The sequence below is a fragment of the Scyliorhinus torazame genome, chromosome 11 (assembly GCF_047496885.1).
Source record: "Scyliorhinus torazame isolate Kashiwa2021f chromosome 11, sScyTor2.1, whole genome shotgun sequence".
NCBI lineage: Eukaryota > Metazoa > Chordata > Chondrichthyes > Carcharhiniformes > Scyliorhinidae > Scyliorhinus > Scyliorhinus torazame.
The window spans coordinates 119,794,157-119,815,222 of NC_092717.1; the positions used below are offsets into that span (position 1 = coordinate 119,794,157).

General features: G+C 43.2%; 1 protein-coding gene across 18 annotated transcripts in view; it reads left to right on the top strand.

Moving 5' to 3' along the window:
- The window catches only part of unm_hu7910 (un-named hu7910), a 275,063-nt gene that overhangs the window by 231,935 nt on the left and 22,062 nt on the right, over window positions 1–21,066 (top strand). For all 18 annotated transcript variants that reach the window (XM_072467698.1, XM_072467699.1, XM_072467685.1 and 15 more), the window contains 5 exons: window positions 1,090–1,226; window positions 7,425–7,523; window positions 11,029–11,118; window positions 12,811–12,948; window positions 15,666–15,801. In XM_072467698.1, the coding sequence (XP_072323799.1) occupies window positions 1,090–1,226; window positions 7,425–7,523; window positions 11,029–11,118; window positions 12,811–12,948; window positions 15,666–15,801 (600 nt within the window). The remainder of the gene's footprint in view (window positions 1–1,089; window positions 1,227–7,424; window positions 7,524–11,028; window positions 11,119–12,810; window positions 12,949–15,665; window positions 15,802–21,066) is intronic.

Here is a 21,066-nt window from a genome sequence, read left to right on the forward strand (position 1 = left end):
GGGAGGATGTGCAGACTCCGCACAGACAGTGACCCAAGCCGGAATCGAACCTGGGACCCTGGAGCTGTGAAGCAATTGAGCTATCCACAATGCTACCGTGCTGCCCACAACACCCTTTCCTAATTTCACTCCTGAAAGATCTAGTTCTAATTTTTTAGACTGCCCTCTAGTCTTAGACTTCCCAACCAGCAGAAATTATTTCTCTCTTTCAATCTATTCCACTTAACATTTAGAAAACTTTGATCAAGTCACCAATTAACTTTCTAAATCTTGGGGAATGCAGCCCTTGTTTTTGTAGTTGTTCCGTATAACTTAACGCAGAGTGCAGATATCATTCTGGAAAATCTACATTACACTCTTAAGATTCAGTATATCCTTGCTCGGGTGTGCACCAAAAACTATGTTAGGGTCCAAACCAGGGTTTTAAATAGCAGCAGCTGATTTCTACCCTCCTTCCCACCCTCATCTTCTATTTCCGTGCTATGGATATAATGGCCAACATTCCACCAACCTTTTCGATTATTTTCTGTACCTGTCCATGATATTTTATTGATCAGTAACTGGGCCCTCAGAGTCTTTTTAGATCAACACTGTTTTCGGTCTTTCGAGTGTCGGGAATTTAGAGACTGATAAATAGAGACCCTAACCATAGACCAAAAATGGCTTTGTAAATTTAGGTTAGATGTTTTAAAAAAAAAAAAAAGCCCACCTACAGTCAGGAAGCAGTGCTCCCTCTGCTAATAATTTTATTCCTTTGAGCTGTTGCCACCACTGGAGCAACCTGTGAAAACCATTTTATTTGACCAACGTCAGGTTGTCAGAACTTTTATTTATTTTTCCGCTACCGACCACCATAGGTGGTGCTGAACGGTAAATGTAATGTGCAAACGTTTTGAGCACAGAAATATTTGAAGTGTATGAAAACAAAAAATGCATATTACCCCAAAAAATGGCTTTGGAAATGAGGATCGTAGTTTTGTGAAATAATCATTTCAAAGTTCTTCAACATCTGTCTGTAAAAAGATATATTGCAAGCTGTGATATGACCTTTCTGCCAAGTTGCATTTGATTTTCTATGTGTATGTGCAGGCCACATCAAACGTTCTGTGATGACCCTTCAGAAACTGGTAGATCGTTACCCAGATGATATCTCCATTAAAAATGAGCTTGGAGTAGGTTATCTCTTATTAGGAGACAACAATAATGCCATGAATGTATATGAAGAGGTAAGCTTTCTTTTAAACACATAAAGCTGTCAGAATTTCTTTGCATGATTTGTACTCCAGAAGGGAAGATTTATTTCCATGCTTGAATTCCATATTTAAAGAGAGCCTATCCTGAAGAATGCATACTTCCTAATGCTTCATTTGGTACATCCATCATGGATCTGAACCACATAGACAGAAGATACCAAGTTGTATCCTCAATCTGTGCTGAATTGACTAATCACTGGATTATTGCTATGGACTATACCTCAGCAACCGCGAACTAAAAAGGAGAATAAAATTAGTCTGTCAGGCTATTCTGGATTGCTTTTCAGTCCCCTCTGGTGGTTAGTGTATGGGTGTGGACAGCGGGGGAAAAGCAGGATCAGGCTTTGATCTCTCTGCTAGAATTCAGTATTTACGCTCGTGCATGAAGGAGGGGATTTTAAAATTCATTTTCATAGGATGTGGGCTTTGTTGGCTAGGCCATCCCTAATTGCTTTTGAGAAGGCGGCGGTCAGCTGCTGCCTTGAACCGCTGCAGTCCAAAATACTGTTAGAGATGGAGTCCCAGGATTTTGACTCAGCGACAGTGAACGATCAGTGATTATATTTCCAAGACTGGATGGTGAATGACTTGGAGGCGAACTTGGCAGGTAGTGCTGTTCCCAGATATCTGCTGCCCTTGTCCTTCTAGATGGTAGTGGTCGTGAGTTTGGAAGATGCTACCTAAGGAGTCATGGTGAGTTCCTGCAATGCATCTTGCAGGTGTGGTATACTGCTGCTACTGTCCGTCAGTGGTGGAGAGATTGAATGTTTGTGGAATGGGTGCCAATCAAGCGGACTGCTTTGTCCTGGCTGGTGTTGAGCTTCTTGAGTGTTAATGGAGCTGCACTCATCCAGGCAAATGGGGAGTATTTCATCACACTCCTGACTTGTACCTTGTAGATGGTGGACAGGCTTTGGGGAATCCGGAGGTGGGTTACTCACCACCGGATTCTTAGCCTCTGACCTGCTCTTGCAGCCACAGTATTTATATGGCTCATCCAGTTCAGATTCTGACCAATGGTAAGTCCCAGGATGTTGAAGTAGGGGATTTAGTGATGGTAATACCATTGAATGTCATGGGGAAATGGTTTGATTCTCTTATTGGAATGTCACTTATCAGCCCAAGCCTGGATATTGTCCAGATCTTGTTGCGTTTGGACATGGACTGCTTCAGTGTCCAAGAGTTGCTAATGGTGCTGAACATTGTGCAATCATCAACGAACATCCCCACTTCTGATATTGTTGGAAGGAAGATTATTGGTGAAGCTGCTGATGATGGTTGGACTTAGAACACTACCCTGAGGAACTCCTGCAGTGACTCAGATGATTAACCCCTGACAACCACAACCATCTTCCTTTGTGCCAGGTATGACTCCAACCAGTGGAAAGCTTTACCCCTGATTCGCATTGACTCCAATTTTTCTCGGGCTCCTTGATGCCATTCTCGGTTAAATGCTGTCTTGATGGCAGCCACTCTCACTTCACCTCACTTCTGACATTCAGCTCTTTTATTCCATGTTTGAACCAAGACTGTAATGAGGTCAGGAGCTGAGTGGCCTGATGAAAATCAAACTGAGCATCAGTGAGCTGGTAGTTGCTAACTGCCACTTGATAGAGCTGTTGATGACCCCTTCCATCATTTTACTGATGATGGAGAGTAGACTGATGGGGCAGTAATTTGCCGGATTGGATCTGCCCTGTTTTATGTGTACAGGACATACTTGGACAATTTTCCACATTTCCGGGTAGATGTCAGTGTTGTAGCTGTACTGGAACAGCTTGGCTAGGGGCACGACGGGTTCTTGAGCACATGTCTTCAGTGCTATTGCCGGAATATTGTCAGGGTCTTTGCTGTATCCAGTGCCTTCAGCCATTTCTTGATATCTTGCGGGATGAATCGAATTGGCTGAAGACTGGCATCGGTGATGCTGGGGACCTCCGGAGGAGACCAAGATGGATCATCTACTCAACACTTCTGGCTGAAGATTATTGCGAAGGCTTTGCACAGATGTACTGGGCTCATCCATCATTGAGGAAAGCCACCTCCTCTAGTGAGTTTCTTAGTTGTCCACTTCCAAGCAAGGCTGGATGTGGCAGGACCGCAGAGCTTAGATCCGATCCATTGGTTGTGGGATCGCTTAGAGCTGTCTTTCACTTGCTTCTTATGATGTTTGGCATGCAAGTAGTCCTGTATTGTAGCTTCATCAGGTTGACACCTCGTTTTTCAGTATGCCTGGTGATACTCCTGGCACGCTGTCCTGCACTCTTCATTGAACCAGGATTGATCCCCTGGCTTAGTGGTAATGGTAGAGTGGGAGATATGCCGGGCCATGAGGTCACAGCGTTTCATGGATGCCCAGTCTCGAGTTGTTGATTGGCCATGCTAAATTGCCTCTTAATTGGAAAAAATATAATTGGGTACTCTAAGTTTAAATGAAAAAAAGGGGGAAAAATACTTCCTATTCTGAATCTATCCCATTTAGCACAATGGTAGTGCCACACAACGCATTGGAGGGTATCCTCAATGTGAAGACGGACTTTATCTCCACAAAAATGTGCAATGGTCACTCCTACTGATGCTGTCATGGACAGATACATTTGCAGCAGGCTGATTGGTGAGGATGAGGTCTCTTGTTGGTCCCCTCACCACCTGTCGCAGACCCAGTCTCACAACTATGTCCTTTAGGGCTCGGTCAGTAGTGTTGCTACCAAACCACTCTTGTTGATGGATACTGAAGTCCCCCATCCAGAATTCACTCTGTGCCCTTGCCACCCTCACTGCTTCCTCCAAATAGTGTTCAACATGGTGAAGTACTGATTTATCAACTGACGGTGGATGGTCTGTGGTAAACAGCAGGAGTTTTCCTTGTTTGATCTGAAGCCATGAGACTTCATGGAGTCTGGAATCAATGTTGTGGACTCCCAGGGCAACTCCCTCCCGACTATATAACCACTGTGCCGCCACCTCTGCTGGATCTATCCTGTTGGTGGGACAGGACTTAACCAGAGATGGTGATAGTGGTGTCTGGGAGGTTATCTATAAGTTATGATTCCGTGAGCATGGCTTTGTCAAGTTGTTGCTTGATTAATCCATGAGACAGCTCTCCCACTTTTGGTAATTGTTAGTAAGGAGGACTTTGCAGGGTTGACAGAGCTGGGTTTGCCATTGTTTCCAGTGCCGAGGGTGGCCATTTAGATGAGATGGCTGGTATTTTGGAACCATCCTAGCCTAAATCTGCGTCTTCAGGAAAAGAGGAGAGTAAAATACATAGTCCCAGCAAAGCAACCAAATCTATTTTAAAGATCTTTTCCATCCAATGTAGATGCACAGCAGTGCTGTTAGTTACTATCAAAATGAAACCGTCCAGTCCATAGAACACTTCAATATCCTTTGTTTCAGGTTGTGAAAATTATTATGCATTTCCTTCATTGCCATATTTAGATAGAATGTTGGATACAGTGTTGATAGACAAAAATATTTTTATTCAGGCACTTTGGATTTTCATCTTTGAGATGGGAGATTTCCCATTTTTGCGAACCTGCCACTTAACGCACAATGCTGACCAATTAGTATTTTCATTTGTCAGGCCTGCTACCGGACAGGCCAATGCCAAGGTAGCCAATTTAAAAGGCTCGCCTCCAATTGCTCAGACATCGGCCCTGTTCTGGAGATTAATGTGAGACCTCCTGGAGTCTCATGCCCCCCACCTCCTCATCCTCCCCTGCACCTTTCACGCAAGCAACCAATATCCACTATAAACAGAACTCAAACCCTAAAATAACATTGAAAAGTGCATAAATCTGAAAATAAACAAGCTCGCGTTCCATTTTAACAGTTGTGTCAACAAATCCTAAAGAGCAGAATCCATTAGTGAGTTAGAAGGCAAGCAAGCATTCACACTGACATGCTGCATAAACAACCCCTGCTGTGCAGAACCCATTAGAGCTTTTGAGGGCAGCCATAAGATCTGTCATCACTCAAAGAACCAATGAGATGCCTAAGCAGAACTTCAACGAGGAAAAATAAAGTAATGGGGAAATTTAACCCTGTCCGATTTGAATTCAATAGTGTACAATGCAGAATAGTGCTTTATCCAGTGGTAAATGTACTCTAATGGATCTGAAGATTTTCCACTTTCACACTGCTGTTATTTCCTTGTAACAGAAGTAACAACCTGGCAGCCACTTTATTTAATGGCCACTTAATAGGACATACCAAAGCGCACACAACCTGTGTTACAATGCTTCATTATGATGTGAAGCAGCACCTTTGGTATTTCTTTTCATACTGTTCCACCTTCAAACCGTGGTTCATGACACCTCTGCCGTTGTGATTTACTTCGCCTATAAAACTCTTCTCTCCTCCATCAAAATTGCAGAGGTTACGAAATGCCACTTCCACAATGGTGTCTGGACAACAGTCTGCAGACACTCGCCCTGCCACCTTATCCTGCACCAGTGAAAATTTTCTGCATTAGAATGGGGGCAGGAATCGCAGATTTAGGCCTTGCTCACTGATCGCCCTTCAGCCCTGCATTGGAACAGAAAAATCCAGCTCATTGTAACTGACTACTGAATTGACCTTTAATCTGATTTCTATCAGGTCATGACATGTAACGAGATGTTACCTGGACAGAATTTCAATAATGCACATAATCAAACTGTTGAATTGGGTTTTGCCTTCTGTATACTTTGGAGAAAATATGCATTATTAAATCTGGTATAAATACAAACACCAAACCAAAACTACACGTATTGCCTTAAGGCTAGTGAATACATCAAAGGCATTTGGCAAATCCTAATCAGTTATTTTATGAAAATGTGGAATGTGTACTGCGTAACTTGCTTTAACAAGATTGTGAAGAGACCCTGGCTCTCTGCCTTTCCCGAACAATGTTTACCAGATACTACTACAGCAAGATAATGCCCTTATATCATTGCCTTTTAATCAGGCACAAAGACAGAAAACGAAGAACAAATGGAGTGAGAAAAGTGACTATACAAACCAAACTGAAGAGAGAAAAGAAATCGGGTCTATTTCTATTTTCTCAAATTCTCCCAGATAGTGTTGCTTAGAAACAAAGGTAGCCTCTGTCTAGACTGCCAATCAAACTGTGCCAGATCAGCCTCATAAACAACAAATTTTCAGCTATTTGTTATCAAAAATTCCATTGCCATGGTTCTCATCAGGATCAGAACCATGCTTCTCTTTTGTTCTCATTGACCCAATACTCTCACAGGTCATGAACATAATTGCACGGTATCCCTGAATACAACGGTCAATCTGGAATGAGAATTAACCCATGGCTTCCTGCAGCCTTAGCTTTTACCCTTGTGGAAACCTAGCATTATTTTATTAGTTTCAACATCCACAATTAGCAGCGCAGTGGTTAATATGAATATTCCACCCTCACTGACCTTGCATCTCCTCATAACTTGTGTATTTGCATTTGATGGATTTCATTTCTGGGAGAAGTATTTTGTAGGTTTGAGATAATCTCTCGGTCTTCAAAACTCTAGCGTATACAGGCCCAGTTTCCCCAATCTCTCTTCATAGGACAGTCACGCCATCCTGGGAACAAGTCTGGTAAACCTTCATTGCACTCCCTCTATGGCAAGAATATCCTTCCTAAGATGAGGGGACCAAAACTGCACACACCACTCCAGGTGCGGTCCAACCAAGCCTACACAATTGAAGCAACACTTTGCTACTCCTATACTTAAATCCTCTTGCGATAAATACTAACGTACCATTAGCCTTCCTAATTTGCTGCACCTACATGTTAGCTTTTAGTGACAAAGTCACCAGGTCCCTTTTTACAACACTTTCTAATCTCTCACCATTTAAGTAATACTCTGCATAAGGGTATATGAGATGGAAAAGTGTGACAATGTACTCTTGTTATGTATGTTTCTGATGATTCCCTTTTTCAGTGATCTGTCATCACTGATTCACTGTCGGCCACTGATTGACGTCCACTTAAGTAAATTAGCAGACCCGTCTTATGTTAATTTGATACAGTTTAAACATATTTGTAAAGAAAATCATCAAGAATAATATGAATAGGCAGTTCATTTTAATTTTACATTTCAGCAAAGGCCCATGAAAGATTTCAGATGTAGGAAACTGGAAATGATGGTGTGTGATTCTGATGATGATGTGTTGTTGCAGGTTCTGGTTCTTGCTCCAAATGATGGATTTGCTAAAGTTCATTATGGATTCATCCTCAAAGCTAAAAATCAGATAGCTGAAAGCATTCCATATCTTAAGGTGAGCATTGCCCTAGTAAGGTTAACTCAGCCAGAGTTGGAAATTTCAACATGTTTAAACACTAGGGGTGGGATTCTCCGACCCCACGCCGGGTCGGAGAATCGCCGGGGGCTGGCGTGAATCCCGCCCCCGCCGTGTCCCAAAGTCTCCGCCACCAGAGATTCGGCGGGGGCGGGAATTGCGCCGCACCGGTCGGCAGGCCCACCCCCGCCGATTCTCCGGCCCGCGATGGGCCGAAGTCCCGCTGCTGGAATGCCTGTCCCGCCAGCGTGGATTAAACCACCTTTTGAACGGCAGGACAAGGCGGCGCGGGCAGGCTCCGGGGTCCTGGGGAGGCGCGGGGCGATCTGGGCCAGGGGGGGTGCCCCTACGGTGGCCTGGCCCGCATTCGGGGCCCACCAATCCGCGGGCGGGCCTGTGCCGTGGGGGCACTCTTTTTCTTACGCCTTCGCCATGGCCTACACTATGGCAGAGGCGGAAAAGACCCCCTCCCCTGCGCATGCATGGGGATGACGTCAGCAACCGCTGAAGCTCCCGGTTATGCGCCGACCCGCGTCGCCCGGCATAGACCTTTCGACCCCGGCTGGCGTGGCGCCAAAGGCCTTTCCCGGCAGCCGGTGGAACGCAAACCACTCCGGCGCGGGCATAGCCCCTCAAGGTGAGGGCTTGGCCACTTCCGCACCTTTGGGGCGGCCCGACGCCGGAGTGGTTCCCGCCATTCCATTACACCGGAACCCCCCGCCCCGCTGGGTAGAGGAGAATCCCGCCCCTGAATCCATCCAGTTAAATGGAATACAAGTTACTTTTCTCATTCCCCATACCATCAGTGGATATGATCAACCGACAGTTCAAAAGCACTAATTTAAGATTTTTGCCAAATACTAATAAATGGTACATTGCCCCCTTGAATATCAGGTTCCGTCAACTTTTAAAAAATTTTATTTTTTATTTTTTTTATTCTCCTCCATTTTCACATTTTCTCCCACATTTACATCCATCAACAATAAACAATAACCAGCAAGATATGTCAGTCCCCATAATAATAACGATCCCATCTACCCACCAACCCTCAAACCTCAACCCGCATGTTTACATAAATGACAAAAAGGAATCAGGGATTACCCGTAGTCACCCTTAATCTTACACAGCTCTCTCTTTCCCCCCCGCCCCCCTTCAAGGTCTCCAGCTCCTCCTGTCCACTGCCTCTTGTAAAGCTCCTCCTCCCAACCTCGGTTCCTTCCCCCCAACTTTCCACCCCGGCTAGACCACTCGGACCCTGTTCTGCCAGGCTCCGATGGCCGCAGCCCCTCCCCCCACCTCATTCCCGGCTTAAGCCGGCCAGCGTGGAGGCCCCCGCCCGGGTCCCTTTCCCACTTGCCCGGCCCTAGGAAAGCCTAAAGATCCCCTTTTAGCACACAAACCCCGCATGTCCACCTACACCCCAAAGAACCCTCATTTTGAGTGTAAGTCCCGTCCCTTCCCTTGTCCAAATATATACCACATTGGCTCCTTTCGCCTCTACACCCGCGCGCAGTGATACAAAAAAGAAGAAAATACAGTTCTGAGATTACATCGGCACATGGCCATTCCTCAATTTGTCAGTTCTGCCACAGTCCTTCTGCTTTCGCAAACTCCTCCGCTGCTTCCGCCGTTCCAAAATAAAAGTCCCTGAGCTTGTAAGTCACTCTCAGCTTCGCTGGATATACAATGCCGCACCGCACCTTGCTAATGTACAGTGCCCCCTTCACCTGGTTGAAGGCAGCCCGCCTCCTTGCCAGCTCCACCGTAAAGTCCTGGTATACACGTATACCAGCTCCAGCCCATTGCACCACCCGCTTCTGCTTGGCCCAGCTCAGGACCTTCTCCTTCACACTGTACCTACGGAAGCACAGAGTCATTGCCCTTGGCGGCTCACTCGCCTTTGGTACAGGTCTCCACGACCGATGAGCCGGATCCAGTTCATATCGGGAGGGATCCTCCCCCTCCCCCAATAGTTTTGCCAGCATCGCGGCAAAATACTCAGTCGGCTTCGGTCCTTCAATTCCTTCGGGCAGCCCCACAATCCTCAAATTCTGTCGCCTGGATCTGTTTTCCAGGTCTTCCATTTTTCCTTGCAGATCCTTGTTAGTGTCGAGGCAAGTTGATCACTGTGCTGCAATAACGTCTCCTCCACTTCCTTCAGCACCTCCCCTTGCTCTCGCACCTCCGCCACTGCGCTCGCCACCTCCGTCCTCACCGGGGAAACCGCCTCCTCCACCAGCCCACTCAAAACCTCCCTCATCTCCTTCTTCACCGTCTCCATGCATTTCGCAATCTGCGCCAACTGCTTTTCAAATTCCGCAGCCATCACCTTAGTTATTTCTTCAGCCGCAAGCAGTGTGGCCTTCCCTGGTGCTCCAGCCTCCATTTTCCTTGGTGACCCCGCGGTGACCTTTCCACTCCCCGACGGACCTTCAGCTGTTTTTTTTTTTTTTTTTTCAGCCGTTTTTTTGCTCACCCTCGACATTTTTCTTTGGGTTTTTTTTCCCTCCTGTGTCTTCACTGTGCCTCCTCCGTGCCTTCTCCCTGCTTCTGCCGCCTCCGTGGACCCTGGGACCGGGCTTAAAGCCCCGAAAATGCCGTTCCCGAACGGGAGCCCTCCATTGTGCGGCCGCCTCCTGCCCGCCATCACCGGAAGTCGGGTTCCGTCAACTTTTGAAGCCACATCTGAGCTGATTTTGTTACATTTGCACAAACTCAATGCCTTTACAACTATCATTAGTGGGCTTGGTAAATTTCTGTTGTGGCATACAGACTCTGTTGGCCTTTACACAGGAATGCGTTGTACCTGAGCAAAATGTTGCCGATTGTTTAAATCCGTTTCATGTTCATTGCTGACAATGTAAGGCTAAGAGATAATGAGAGACATTTTCGCGCTCAAATCTCTATTGAAGTGGGAGGGCGTCGAATAGTTTTTTCATTGTTGCTTCAAGTAAACTTGAAGCTGATAATACAGATGTGGTTCATAGAATAAGAATGAGAATATTGAGACAGCAAGAGTGTTGAATGAAAATGAAATGAAAATCGCTTAATGTCACAAGTAGGCTTCGATGAACGGTTCTTTTAAGGTTTCCGTGCTCGGCCAGAGAAATGCAGGAAAACTACATTCTGCCATTACATGGCACTGCTTCATTCAAAGTTGAACCAGATTCAATTCCCATGTACTTGTCAAGTGTAAAATAATGTTGCTGCTCAGCATGCACAGTTAGTAGTCTTAGGCATGTGATTCAAAGTGGGTTTTTGCAAGATTGCTATATTATTTTAGTTGCACTGAAGGGATTAATTCAGAAAAGCAGGTTACAATAAGATAAGAGAAAGTAAAACAAAGTTTATATCTTATGAGTATCAAAGAATGTACTTTTTGTATGATGGCTTTGTGGGATTTTTTTCAAAAAAAATTGTTCTTGGGATGCGGGTGTCGCTGATTGGGCAAGCATTTTATGTTTTAAAAATGCAATCTCTACAGGAAGGGTTATTATCTGGGGACCCAGGGACTGATGATGGTCGTTTTTACTTCCACTTGGGAGATGCATTGCAGAGAATGGGTGATCAAGAGGTAAGTAAAACTGCAAGTTCCCATTTTCTACAAATGTGTTAATACAATCTGTTCGTAAAAAATCAGCTAAGATCAGAGATGCATTTGGGTGATGCGTTTCTTCCAAACTAACGTCCCCTATATGCACTAAGATGAGTATTGTAAATAGTGAGGAGGATACTGCAGAACTTCAAAAGGACATAGACAAGTTGGTAAAGGGGCAGAAATATGGCATTTTAAGTTCAATGTGGAGAATTGAGGTGATGCATTTTTGTAGGAAGAACCTTGAGAGGCAATATAAAATATGAGGTAAAATTCTTAAGGGAGTGCAGGAGCAGAGCGACCTGGGTGTATATGTGTCTAGATAATTGAAGGTGACAGGATAGGTTGAGAGAGCAGGCAAATAGAGTTTTCTGGGCTTTAAGAGCATAGAGTACAAGAGCAAGGAAGTTATGCTGAACTTTACAAGACGCTAGTTAGACCTCAGGTGGAGCATTGTGCACCGTTCAGGGTGCCACGCTATAAGAAGGATGTGAACACATTGGCTAGAGTGCAAGAAGAGGTTTACAAGAATGGCTCCAGGGATAAGAAACTTCAGTTATGAGGATAGTTTGGAGCTGTTGGGACTATTTTCTTTGGAAAGAAGAAAGCAAAGAGGAGATTTGATAAAGATGTTTAAAATCATGAGGGAGCTGAACAGAATAGATAGGAAGAAACTGTCCCACTTGTAAAAGGATCAAGAACAAGTGCACAGATTTAAAGTGATTTGCAGAAGAAGCAAATGTGATGTGAGCAAAACCTTTTTCACACAGCGAGTGGTTTGGGTCTGGAATGCTCTGCCTGGCAGTGTGGTGGAGGCAGGTTCAAACAAGGCATTCAACTGTGTATTAGACAGTTATTTGAGTAGAAACCGTGTGCAGGAGTACTGGGAAAAGGCAGGGGGATGACACTAAGTCATGATGCTCATTTGAAGAGCCGGTGCAGACGTGACGGACCAAATGCCCACCTTCTGTGCTGTAACAATTCTGTGATAAAAATTTCCAAAAGCATATGGAAATTCTGCTTATTGAAGGATTGAAACTTCTGCTTTCAATATTTTTTGTAAAAGGCTTTTAGTAAAAACTGGCTGATTCTAATTTCGAGTGGGTTAACCTTCCAAGTAAAGTTGATGCTGGATTAAAATTACCTGAATTAGATTTTTAAAATATTAATACTTTTCCATCTCATCCTTGAATGCTTTTGCTTATTGTTTTTGCTGGCCCCTTTTCTACCTCCAGTGATGTATCTATCCTCTTGATATTTCAAAGAAATACCCGGAGTTTCAAACGGTTAAAATCCATGCTGTGCACCAGTTCCAGCCAAGTTCCATTTGAAATCGATGTTGCAAATGTCAATTAACAATCTAGCTCTTTCAATCATGTTTGAAACATCAATAGGAAAGCTTGCATTCTTGTTGCTATTAACAGGACAAGTTCACTTAAATGGTCAGGTTAATTAATGGTTAATTTCTCTGTGTAAGTAATCCAATCTGCAATTAGTAAAATAAAAGAATGGTCATGTGTAATTTTGAGTTTTGGAACTTTGTGTAGCATTGTATTTAAAACTGACAATACAGCAGGGAAGGGGTTGATGCTCCATGGGAATAACATACTTGCTGGCACAATTTCTTGGTATGATTTATGACCTAGGTTTGCTGGTTCATTTAATCCACAGGCATACACGTGGTATGAGCTGGGACACAAAAGGGGTCACTTTGCATCAGTGTGGCAGCGTTCGCTCTACAATGTCAATGGACTTAAGGCTCAGCCCTGGTGGACAACTAAAGAAACAGGGTATACTGAACTGGTGAAGGTATGTGCATTTTTAATGGAGACTTGCTTTCAGGGTAATTATTCAACAAAAGCAGCTTGCCTTTGCATTGTGTTTTTAATTAAGGAAAACATCTCGGGACATTTCCTGCTAGTGTAATCAGACAAACTGGCACTGAGACAAAGAAGATGATATTAGAAGGGGTGACTAAATGTTTGCACAAACAGGTAGTTTTTTTTTAACAGTTTAAGCAGCGGGAGGTGGAGATGTTTTGTTTGGGAATTCCAGAGCCAAGATAGTTGAAGGCATATCTGCCATTAGGGCAAAGGAAATGGGAGGATGCAGAGTAGGCCAGATTTAAGATAACCAGAATTTTTGGAGGATTGTAAAGCTGGAAATAGTCACAGACATGGGCTCCTTAGATCATTGATCACATAGCCATGACATCCAGGAATTGAGTTATTGGACTCTAATGGTGGGCATTAAATAGACTGAGACTGTGGCCAGTTTTCAAAATTTATTCACAAGATATTTGAAAGGTCTTCAATATAATTATTTGTTTTATAAGTGTAGACTATTTAACCCTACCAATTCCTTCTAGGCTTTAAAATAATTTTCTCTCCCTTTTCATGATGCATCCTAAACTACTGTAACTGTCTGTGCCAACTCTTTGCCAGGACAATTCATTACTTATCCAATTGATCTGAGAATCTCCTGTATTTTCCTCTGCTTCAAATACTTATCCAATTTTTCCTTCAGGTGCACTAGTCTTTGCATCAACTATTTCCTGTGGCAATTTATTCCATAGTCCCAGTCTCTAGAGAAGCTTCTTCTTACCTCTTTCCTCACTCAGTGACGGTTATAAATTGATATCCCCTCCTCACAGACACCCAACCAGAGGGAATTGCCATTCCTCATTCGCTCTTCCAAAACACTACATTTTCACTAACGACTTTTACATTTCTTCTTTGCGGTATGTGCTTCAGTGTAAATAACCGTTATACTGGCATCCCATGTCACGCCTACAATGCCGAATCCTCCCACTATCCTAGTGAAATTGTGCTCTGCACTTAAGGTGACTTAATTCCTTTCTGTAGCTGTGGTCTATTTAATTTATTACACAATTTTTCGCTACTTCAGTACTCTTTCTATGTCTAGTTATATAACAAGTCATGCAGTTGGCTTGGTTTGTGCCTTTATCTGCACTCGCACTTTTAGAAAGTTGAGTATTTGAAAGCCTAGATTGCTCTGTTTATTCACCAACTTTATTGTCATTCCATTTAATGTATACTTGTTTTTCTTGTTGCTCCTAAAGTATGTTACCTCACATTTAACCACATTGAATAGCATCTGTTACCTGTTTGTCCATCCCATCAAATCTCTCACATCATTTGCTAAACACCCGACATTTGTGTCATCTGCACATTTTGAGATTTTGTTCCTTATATCTGTGTTTTGGAAGCCCTGAGGGTTGTAAAAGGGGTTGTATAAATGCAAGTTTGTTTGTTTCCTTTCCTGATCAGCATTTCTAGGTACATAATTTAGTTATGAATTCTAATAACTCATCCACAGTTCATATTAGACTGACTGATTTATAATTACTTGTTTTATGATTTATAATTACTTGTTTTATCCTTCTTGTCCTTTAAACAAATGTGTTATTGGTTTTCAAATCGTAATGCTGCAATTGCCAGAAATCTGAAATAAAAACAGAATATGTACGTGATACTCAGCACATCTGGCCTTTCTGTTTTCAATCTTTTGTCCTTCACCTTATCACAGACTTTCCCTTCTGTTCCTCTTCCCATCCCCTTCTTTCACTTGTTAAAAAAACTATTACTGAACATTTTAGATGACCTGAACTTGTTGACTCTGTGATGATGTGAGACATGCTAAATATTTCCAACATTTTCTGTTGTCATTTGTTACATTGATTGCTGTCTAGTCCCAGTGTATGGTTTTAGAAAACCATGGCCAAAGCCTTTACTATTTTCTCTGACCTCTTTCAACTGCCGAGGGTGCATGTTATCAGGGATTTATCTACCCTGGTTCGTCCTTGTATTTCAGAACCAATTTGTTTTTTTCTTCATTATCTCCAACAATTGCTTCACATCGTCCCCAATTCAATTCCATCATTGGATATAAACAAATCCAAAGTGATTATCAACCCTTCCACAATTTGACTTGTCCTTCATTCCTGAGCAGTTCTATCCTCTATTTTATAAACTTTATTTCCTTTTATATTATCGTATTCTATTAGCCCTTCTGGTCTTTCAACTTCGTACTACATTTTGACAGTTATAAATTGCTAGCTCTATCTTTATATTATACCTTCTCTTCAAGTTTCCATTTAGTTTAACCTTTCTATTTGTTCACAGAACCCTGTAGTTTCATTCACTCTCTTTTCACTTTGTAGAAGTATATTTATTTTGGTACACTCTTCATCTTGTGCTTTACAATTTCCCATTACTGATCTATCGACCTGCTTGCTAACTTTTCTGCCCAGTTAATTTGGGTCACATTGCTTTTTATCACCTATAAGTCCTGTGATTTCATTGGTTACATGTTGGTGTTGTACATTGCACATAATAGATCTTTCAGACACTGACCAGGCTTGGGTGACGCTGCTTTATTATATTGTCATTTTGCTACTGAGGAAGAAATATTCCTGATAATTACCTTGGCTCTTGAAGGATGGTTGTTCTGTTGTTAGATCCGAAATCCAATATCTAAACTTTAGTATTTTTTTTTCTTTGTAGACTCTTGAGAGGAATTGGAAGTTAATCCGTGATGAGGGTCTGGCTGTTATGGATAAAGAAAGGGGTATTTTCTTGCCAGAAGATGAAAACTTGAGAGAGAAAGGAGACTGGGGCCAATTTACACTTTGGCAGCAAGGTAAAACCCATGAAGAATGTGTTCACTTTTTGTCTGACGAAGCAAATGATGACCCTGGTAAGCTGGTTCAAAAATTGGTTAAGATTGCTGTAGCAAAGCCTTCGTCGACCTGAACATGGGAAATTGCATTTTGCAATAAATTACATTACGGAAAGCCACTGAATTCACATATTTTGTTGTGGAGCTATCAATGCCAAGTAATGCACCAGGGCAACAATACATGTCTAACACCATCATCTGAATTTATCCGTTGCCATGCTGATTAAGCAAAATCCCATTTTCAACTATTAACTTAATGTGCTCTCGCATCTCAATGCTATTGTAGCAGGATTCTGAAGGTGGGGGATTCAATGATAATGCCAGTGAATGTAATGGGGAGATGATTAGATTCTCTCCTTGGAGGCGGCCATTGCCTGGCACATACGGTGAAAATGGTACTTGCCACTTATACGTCCGAGTTTGAATGTTGCCACTGTCTTGATGCTTATAGGCACGGACTGCTTCAGCATCTGAGGAGTCTTGAATGCTGCACTCAGCATCGAGCATCCCCACTTATGACCTTCTGATCAAGGGAAGACCATTGATTAAAGAGCTAAAGGTGGTTGGGCCTATGAAGAATTCATGCTGTGATATCCTGGGACTGAGATGATTGACCTCCAACAACCGTCACCATCTTCCTTTCAGCTAGGTATGACTCCAACCCGTGGAAAAATTCCGCCTGATTCCCCTTGACTTCAGCTTTGTGAGGTCTCCTTGATGCTATTCTCAGCCCAATTCTGCCTTGATCTCAAGGGCAGTTACTATCATCTCACCTCTGGAGTTCAACTCTTTTGTCCATGTTTGAACCAAGACCATAATGAGTCATGAGTGGAGTAGCCCTGGTAGAACCCAAACAGCGCATCAGTGAGCAGGTTACTATTGAGTAAGTACCACTTGACAGCAGTGTCGACAGCCCCATCGTCTGCTGATAATCAAGAGTAGACTGATGGCCAGTAATTGGCCGGTTTGTATTTTTTCTACTTTTGGTGGACTAAACATATCAGGAAAGTTTTCCACATTGTTGGTTAGATGCCAGTATTGCAGCTGTACTATAACATCTCAGTTGCTCAGTACTGTTTCCGAAATGTTGTTGGGGTCCCTAGCTTTTGAAGTATCCAGTGCCTTCAATTGGCTGAAAACTAACGTCTGTGCTGATGCTGGGAACCTCGGTCGGAGGTAGACTTGGATCATCCACTCCGCACTTCTGGCTGAAGATGGTTGAAAAAACCTCAGTCTTGTCTTTTGCACTGATGTGCTGGTCTCTCCCATTTTAAAAAAAAAAACCTCTAGAGTACCCAATTATTTTTTTCCAATTAAGGGGCAGTTTAGTGTGGCCAATTCACCTACCCTGCACACCACTGGGTTATGTGGGCGAGACCCACGCAGATACGAGGAGAATGGGCAAAGTCCACGAACAGTGACCCAGGGCCAGGATCGAACCTGGATCCTCGGTGCCATGAGGCAGCAGTGCTAACCACTGCTCCACCGTGCTGCCATTGGTCTCCCCATCATTGAGGCTTGGAACATTTGTTGGGGCTTCCTCTCCAGTGAGTTATTTAATTGTCCACAGCCATTCACGACTCGGTGTGGCAGGACTGCATAGCTTGGATCTGATCCACTGGTTGTATCGCTTACCTCTGTCTATCATTAACTGCTTTTGCTGCTTGGGATTCAAGTAGAACTGTGTTGCAGCCTCACTGAGTTGACACCTCATTTTTAGGAATGTGTGGTGCTGCTTCTGACATGCCCTACTGCATTGAACCAGGATTAATCCCCTGGCTTGATGCTAGCGGTAGAGTAGTGGATGTGCTAAACCATTAGATTACAGATTGTGGTTGTGTACAACTCTGCTGTTGCTAATGACCCACAGTCTCATGGATGCCCACTTCTGGTTTGCTCAATCTGTTTTTAGCACATTGGTAGTGCTACACAACATGATGGAGAGTGTCTTCAATGTGAAGATGAGACTTAATCTCCACAAGGACTGTACAGTGGTCACTCCTGCCAATACTGTCATGGACAGATGTATGTAAGACAACTAGATTGGTGAGGACGAGGTTCGATAGGTTTTTCTCTCTTATTAATTCCTTCACCACCAGTCTAGCAGCTGTGTCCTTTAGGACTTGGCCAGCCCGGTACAGAGTGGTGCTATCAAGCCACTCTTGGTGATGGACATTGGGTGGGGGAACTTCAGTGCTTCAGAGTACATTCTGTATCCTGCCACCTTCAGTGTTTCCTCCTTGTGGTGTTCAACATGAAAGAGTACTGATTTGTCTGCTGTCCAGGGTGAGGTGGGGTGGCAGTAGGTGGTAATCAGGGCAGTAATCAACATCCTTGCCCATGTTTCACCTGATGCCATGAGACTTCATGGGGTCCAGAATAGATGTTGCAAACTCCCAGGGCAACTCCCTCTTGATTGTATACCACAGTGCTGCCACCTCTGATAGGCCTGTCCTGTTGGTGAGACAGGACATAGTCTGGGATATTGATGATGGCATCTGTGACATAGTTCTACTCGGAGAATCATACCTTACAGACAACATCAGGCTGTTGCTTGACTGGTCTGTGGGAAAGCTCTTCCAATTTTGACACAAGCCACCAATGCTAGCAAGGAGGACTTTGCATGGTCACCAGGGCTATGTTTTCCATTGTTGGTTCTGGTGTTAGGTCAATGCTAGTCATCTTTATGGTTTCATTCCTCTTTGAACATTTCAAAGGACATTTGAGAGTCTACCACATTACTGTGGATCTGGAGTCACATGAAGGCCAGACCAGGTAAGGATGGCAGATGTGGTTCCCTAAAGGACATTAGTGAACCAGATAGGTTTTACAACAATCGACAATGTTTTCTGAGGCTATCTTTTTAGTTCCGATTTATTAACTGAACTTAAATTCCACTAGCAGCCATGATGGTATTCAAACCCGTGTCCCCAGAGCAGTAGTCTGGGTTCTGGATTACTAGTCCGGTGATATAACCACTGCCTCCCCTGAAGTTTTGTCAACAGCCCCTTCTGAACTAAATCCAGTACTTGGGTTTGGAACTCAGTAATGCATTTATAGTAAGATTTCATCACACAACTGATAAATAAGCCCTTCTCAGCTCAATATAATTAGTCTTTGAAGTTGCCTGACCAAATGTCCTGCCACCATCTCACTAAATGATCAAATTTTTTCCAAGGTTTATGCAGATGTCTGGACTTTAAATCAATGTAAAAATCAAAGCTCAGTGTTTAGGTGACCCATTTAAACCTGATTCTCAATATTGTTGCATCATAGAGCACTTTATACACTGGTTAAAGTACTCTCATATGTGAACACTTACACAATGCTGATTAATTTTAATGATCACTTGGTTTTTAAGGATACAACCCTATTACTGCATTAAAACATATTTAACATATAAAACAGCATCTAATTATGGCATTTGAAGTTGAGAAGAGCTTTTAAACTGACCTATCACTAGGTTCCTGACTCCACCCCAAGGTTCACAAACTTACTTGCGTGACATGATCCACACAGCCTTCAAGATCTTGCACGCAGCTGAAAATATCAACGTCAGACAAAATTGCATTTGCAGGACATATTTTAGCAGCCATCCCAACATTACTTTACATGAATTTTGGGTCATGACCTGCCAGAGTGAAAATGGCATCCATCAGGAATGGCCTGATAAGTACTAATTTGCAGGCCCCTATGCCTTCAATTTAGGCCTGCTTATGCGGGTTTGCTTGGCATTGGGAAGGGAAAATCCAGCCCAATATGTGTGAACACAATTTACGTGGAAATTACCATGTGAAATGTTGATGAGGACAGGACATATCAATTTTAGTGATTTTTGAGACTAATAAGTCTCTTCTAAAACAGCCATCATCGATTCATAGCCTCCAGCAGAGGAAGGGGTTATTGAACCAGTTGTGCCTATCTATGTTGGCTCTTTATAGGAGCAGCTGTGCTTAGTCCCACACCTCCACTTTTCATCCTTAACCCGATGAGTTCCTTAATTTTAAAAGACGCTGAACATGGTATTGAAGTTATTTATAAGCTCAGCTTCCACCACCTCTTTATGCAGAGGTTTCCAAGAGCACTACAACCCTCTGAATGAAGGAAGTTCTCATCTCCCCTCTTTATCTAGTCAAATTATTTTGAACCTATAACCTCTAGTTATTGATCCATTCAACACAAGGAACATTTTTTCCGCTCTTTATTCCATCAAAACCTTTGCCCATCTTGAAACTCGCTGTTAGGTAACCCGACTTAACCTGCTCTGATCCAAGAAGAACAGTTAAAACTTTTCTAACTCCTCCTCATAACTGAAATTCCACTTCCTGGTAAACCTCTTGCACAGCCTTTTTAAGGCCTTTGTGTTCGTCCTGAAGTGTGATGTCCCAAATCATCCACAGTGCTGCAGCTGAGGCCTAACCAGTAATTTATAAAGTTCTGACATGTTCTCTTCGCTTTGATAGTCCATTCCTCTGTTTAAAAATTCCCCATGCAACCCATATGCATCATGAAGCACCATATCAACTGTCAGTTTTGCTTATGAATGCCTGCTAAATAGGATCCATCCGTATAATTGTGTTGTACGTAGGAAATGAAGAATAGAGTGCAAGTAATCTTGTGGGATTAAATGATGGATTAAATTTAAAAAATGATGGATTATTCTAAACTGTTGTATAACTTCTTGCAGTTTGTTTTTTAAAAATAAATTTAGAGTACCCAATTCTTTCCCCCACCCCCCCAATTAAGGGACAAATTAGCAACTAGCCTGCACATCTTTGGGTTGTTAGGATGAGACCCACGCAGACAAGGGGAGAATGTGCAAACTCCACATAGACAGTGACCCGGGACCGGGATCGAACCTGGGTTCTCGGTACCGTGAGACATCAGTGCTTACCACTACGCCACCCTGCCGTCTCTTCTTGTCAACTTTTAATAATTTACAGTAAGAAGTCTTACAACACCAGGTTAAAGTCCAACAGGTTTGTTTCAAACACTAGCTTTCGGAGCACTGCTCCTTCCTCAGGTGAATGAAGAGGTATGTTCCAGAAACATATGTATAGACAAAGTCAAAGATGCAAGACAATGCTTTGAATGTGTGAGCATTTGCAGGTAATTAAGTCTTTACAGATCCAGAGATGGGGTAACCCCAGGTTAAAGAGGTGTGAATTGTACCAAGCCAGGACAGTTGGTAGGATTTCGCAGGCCAGATGGTGGGGGATGAATGTA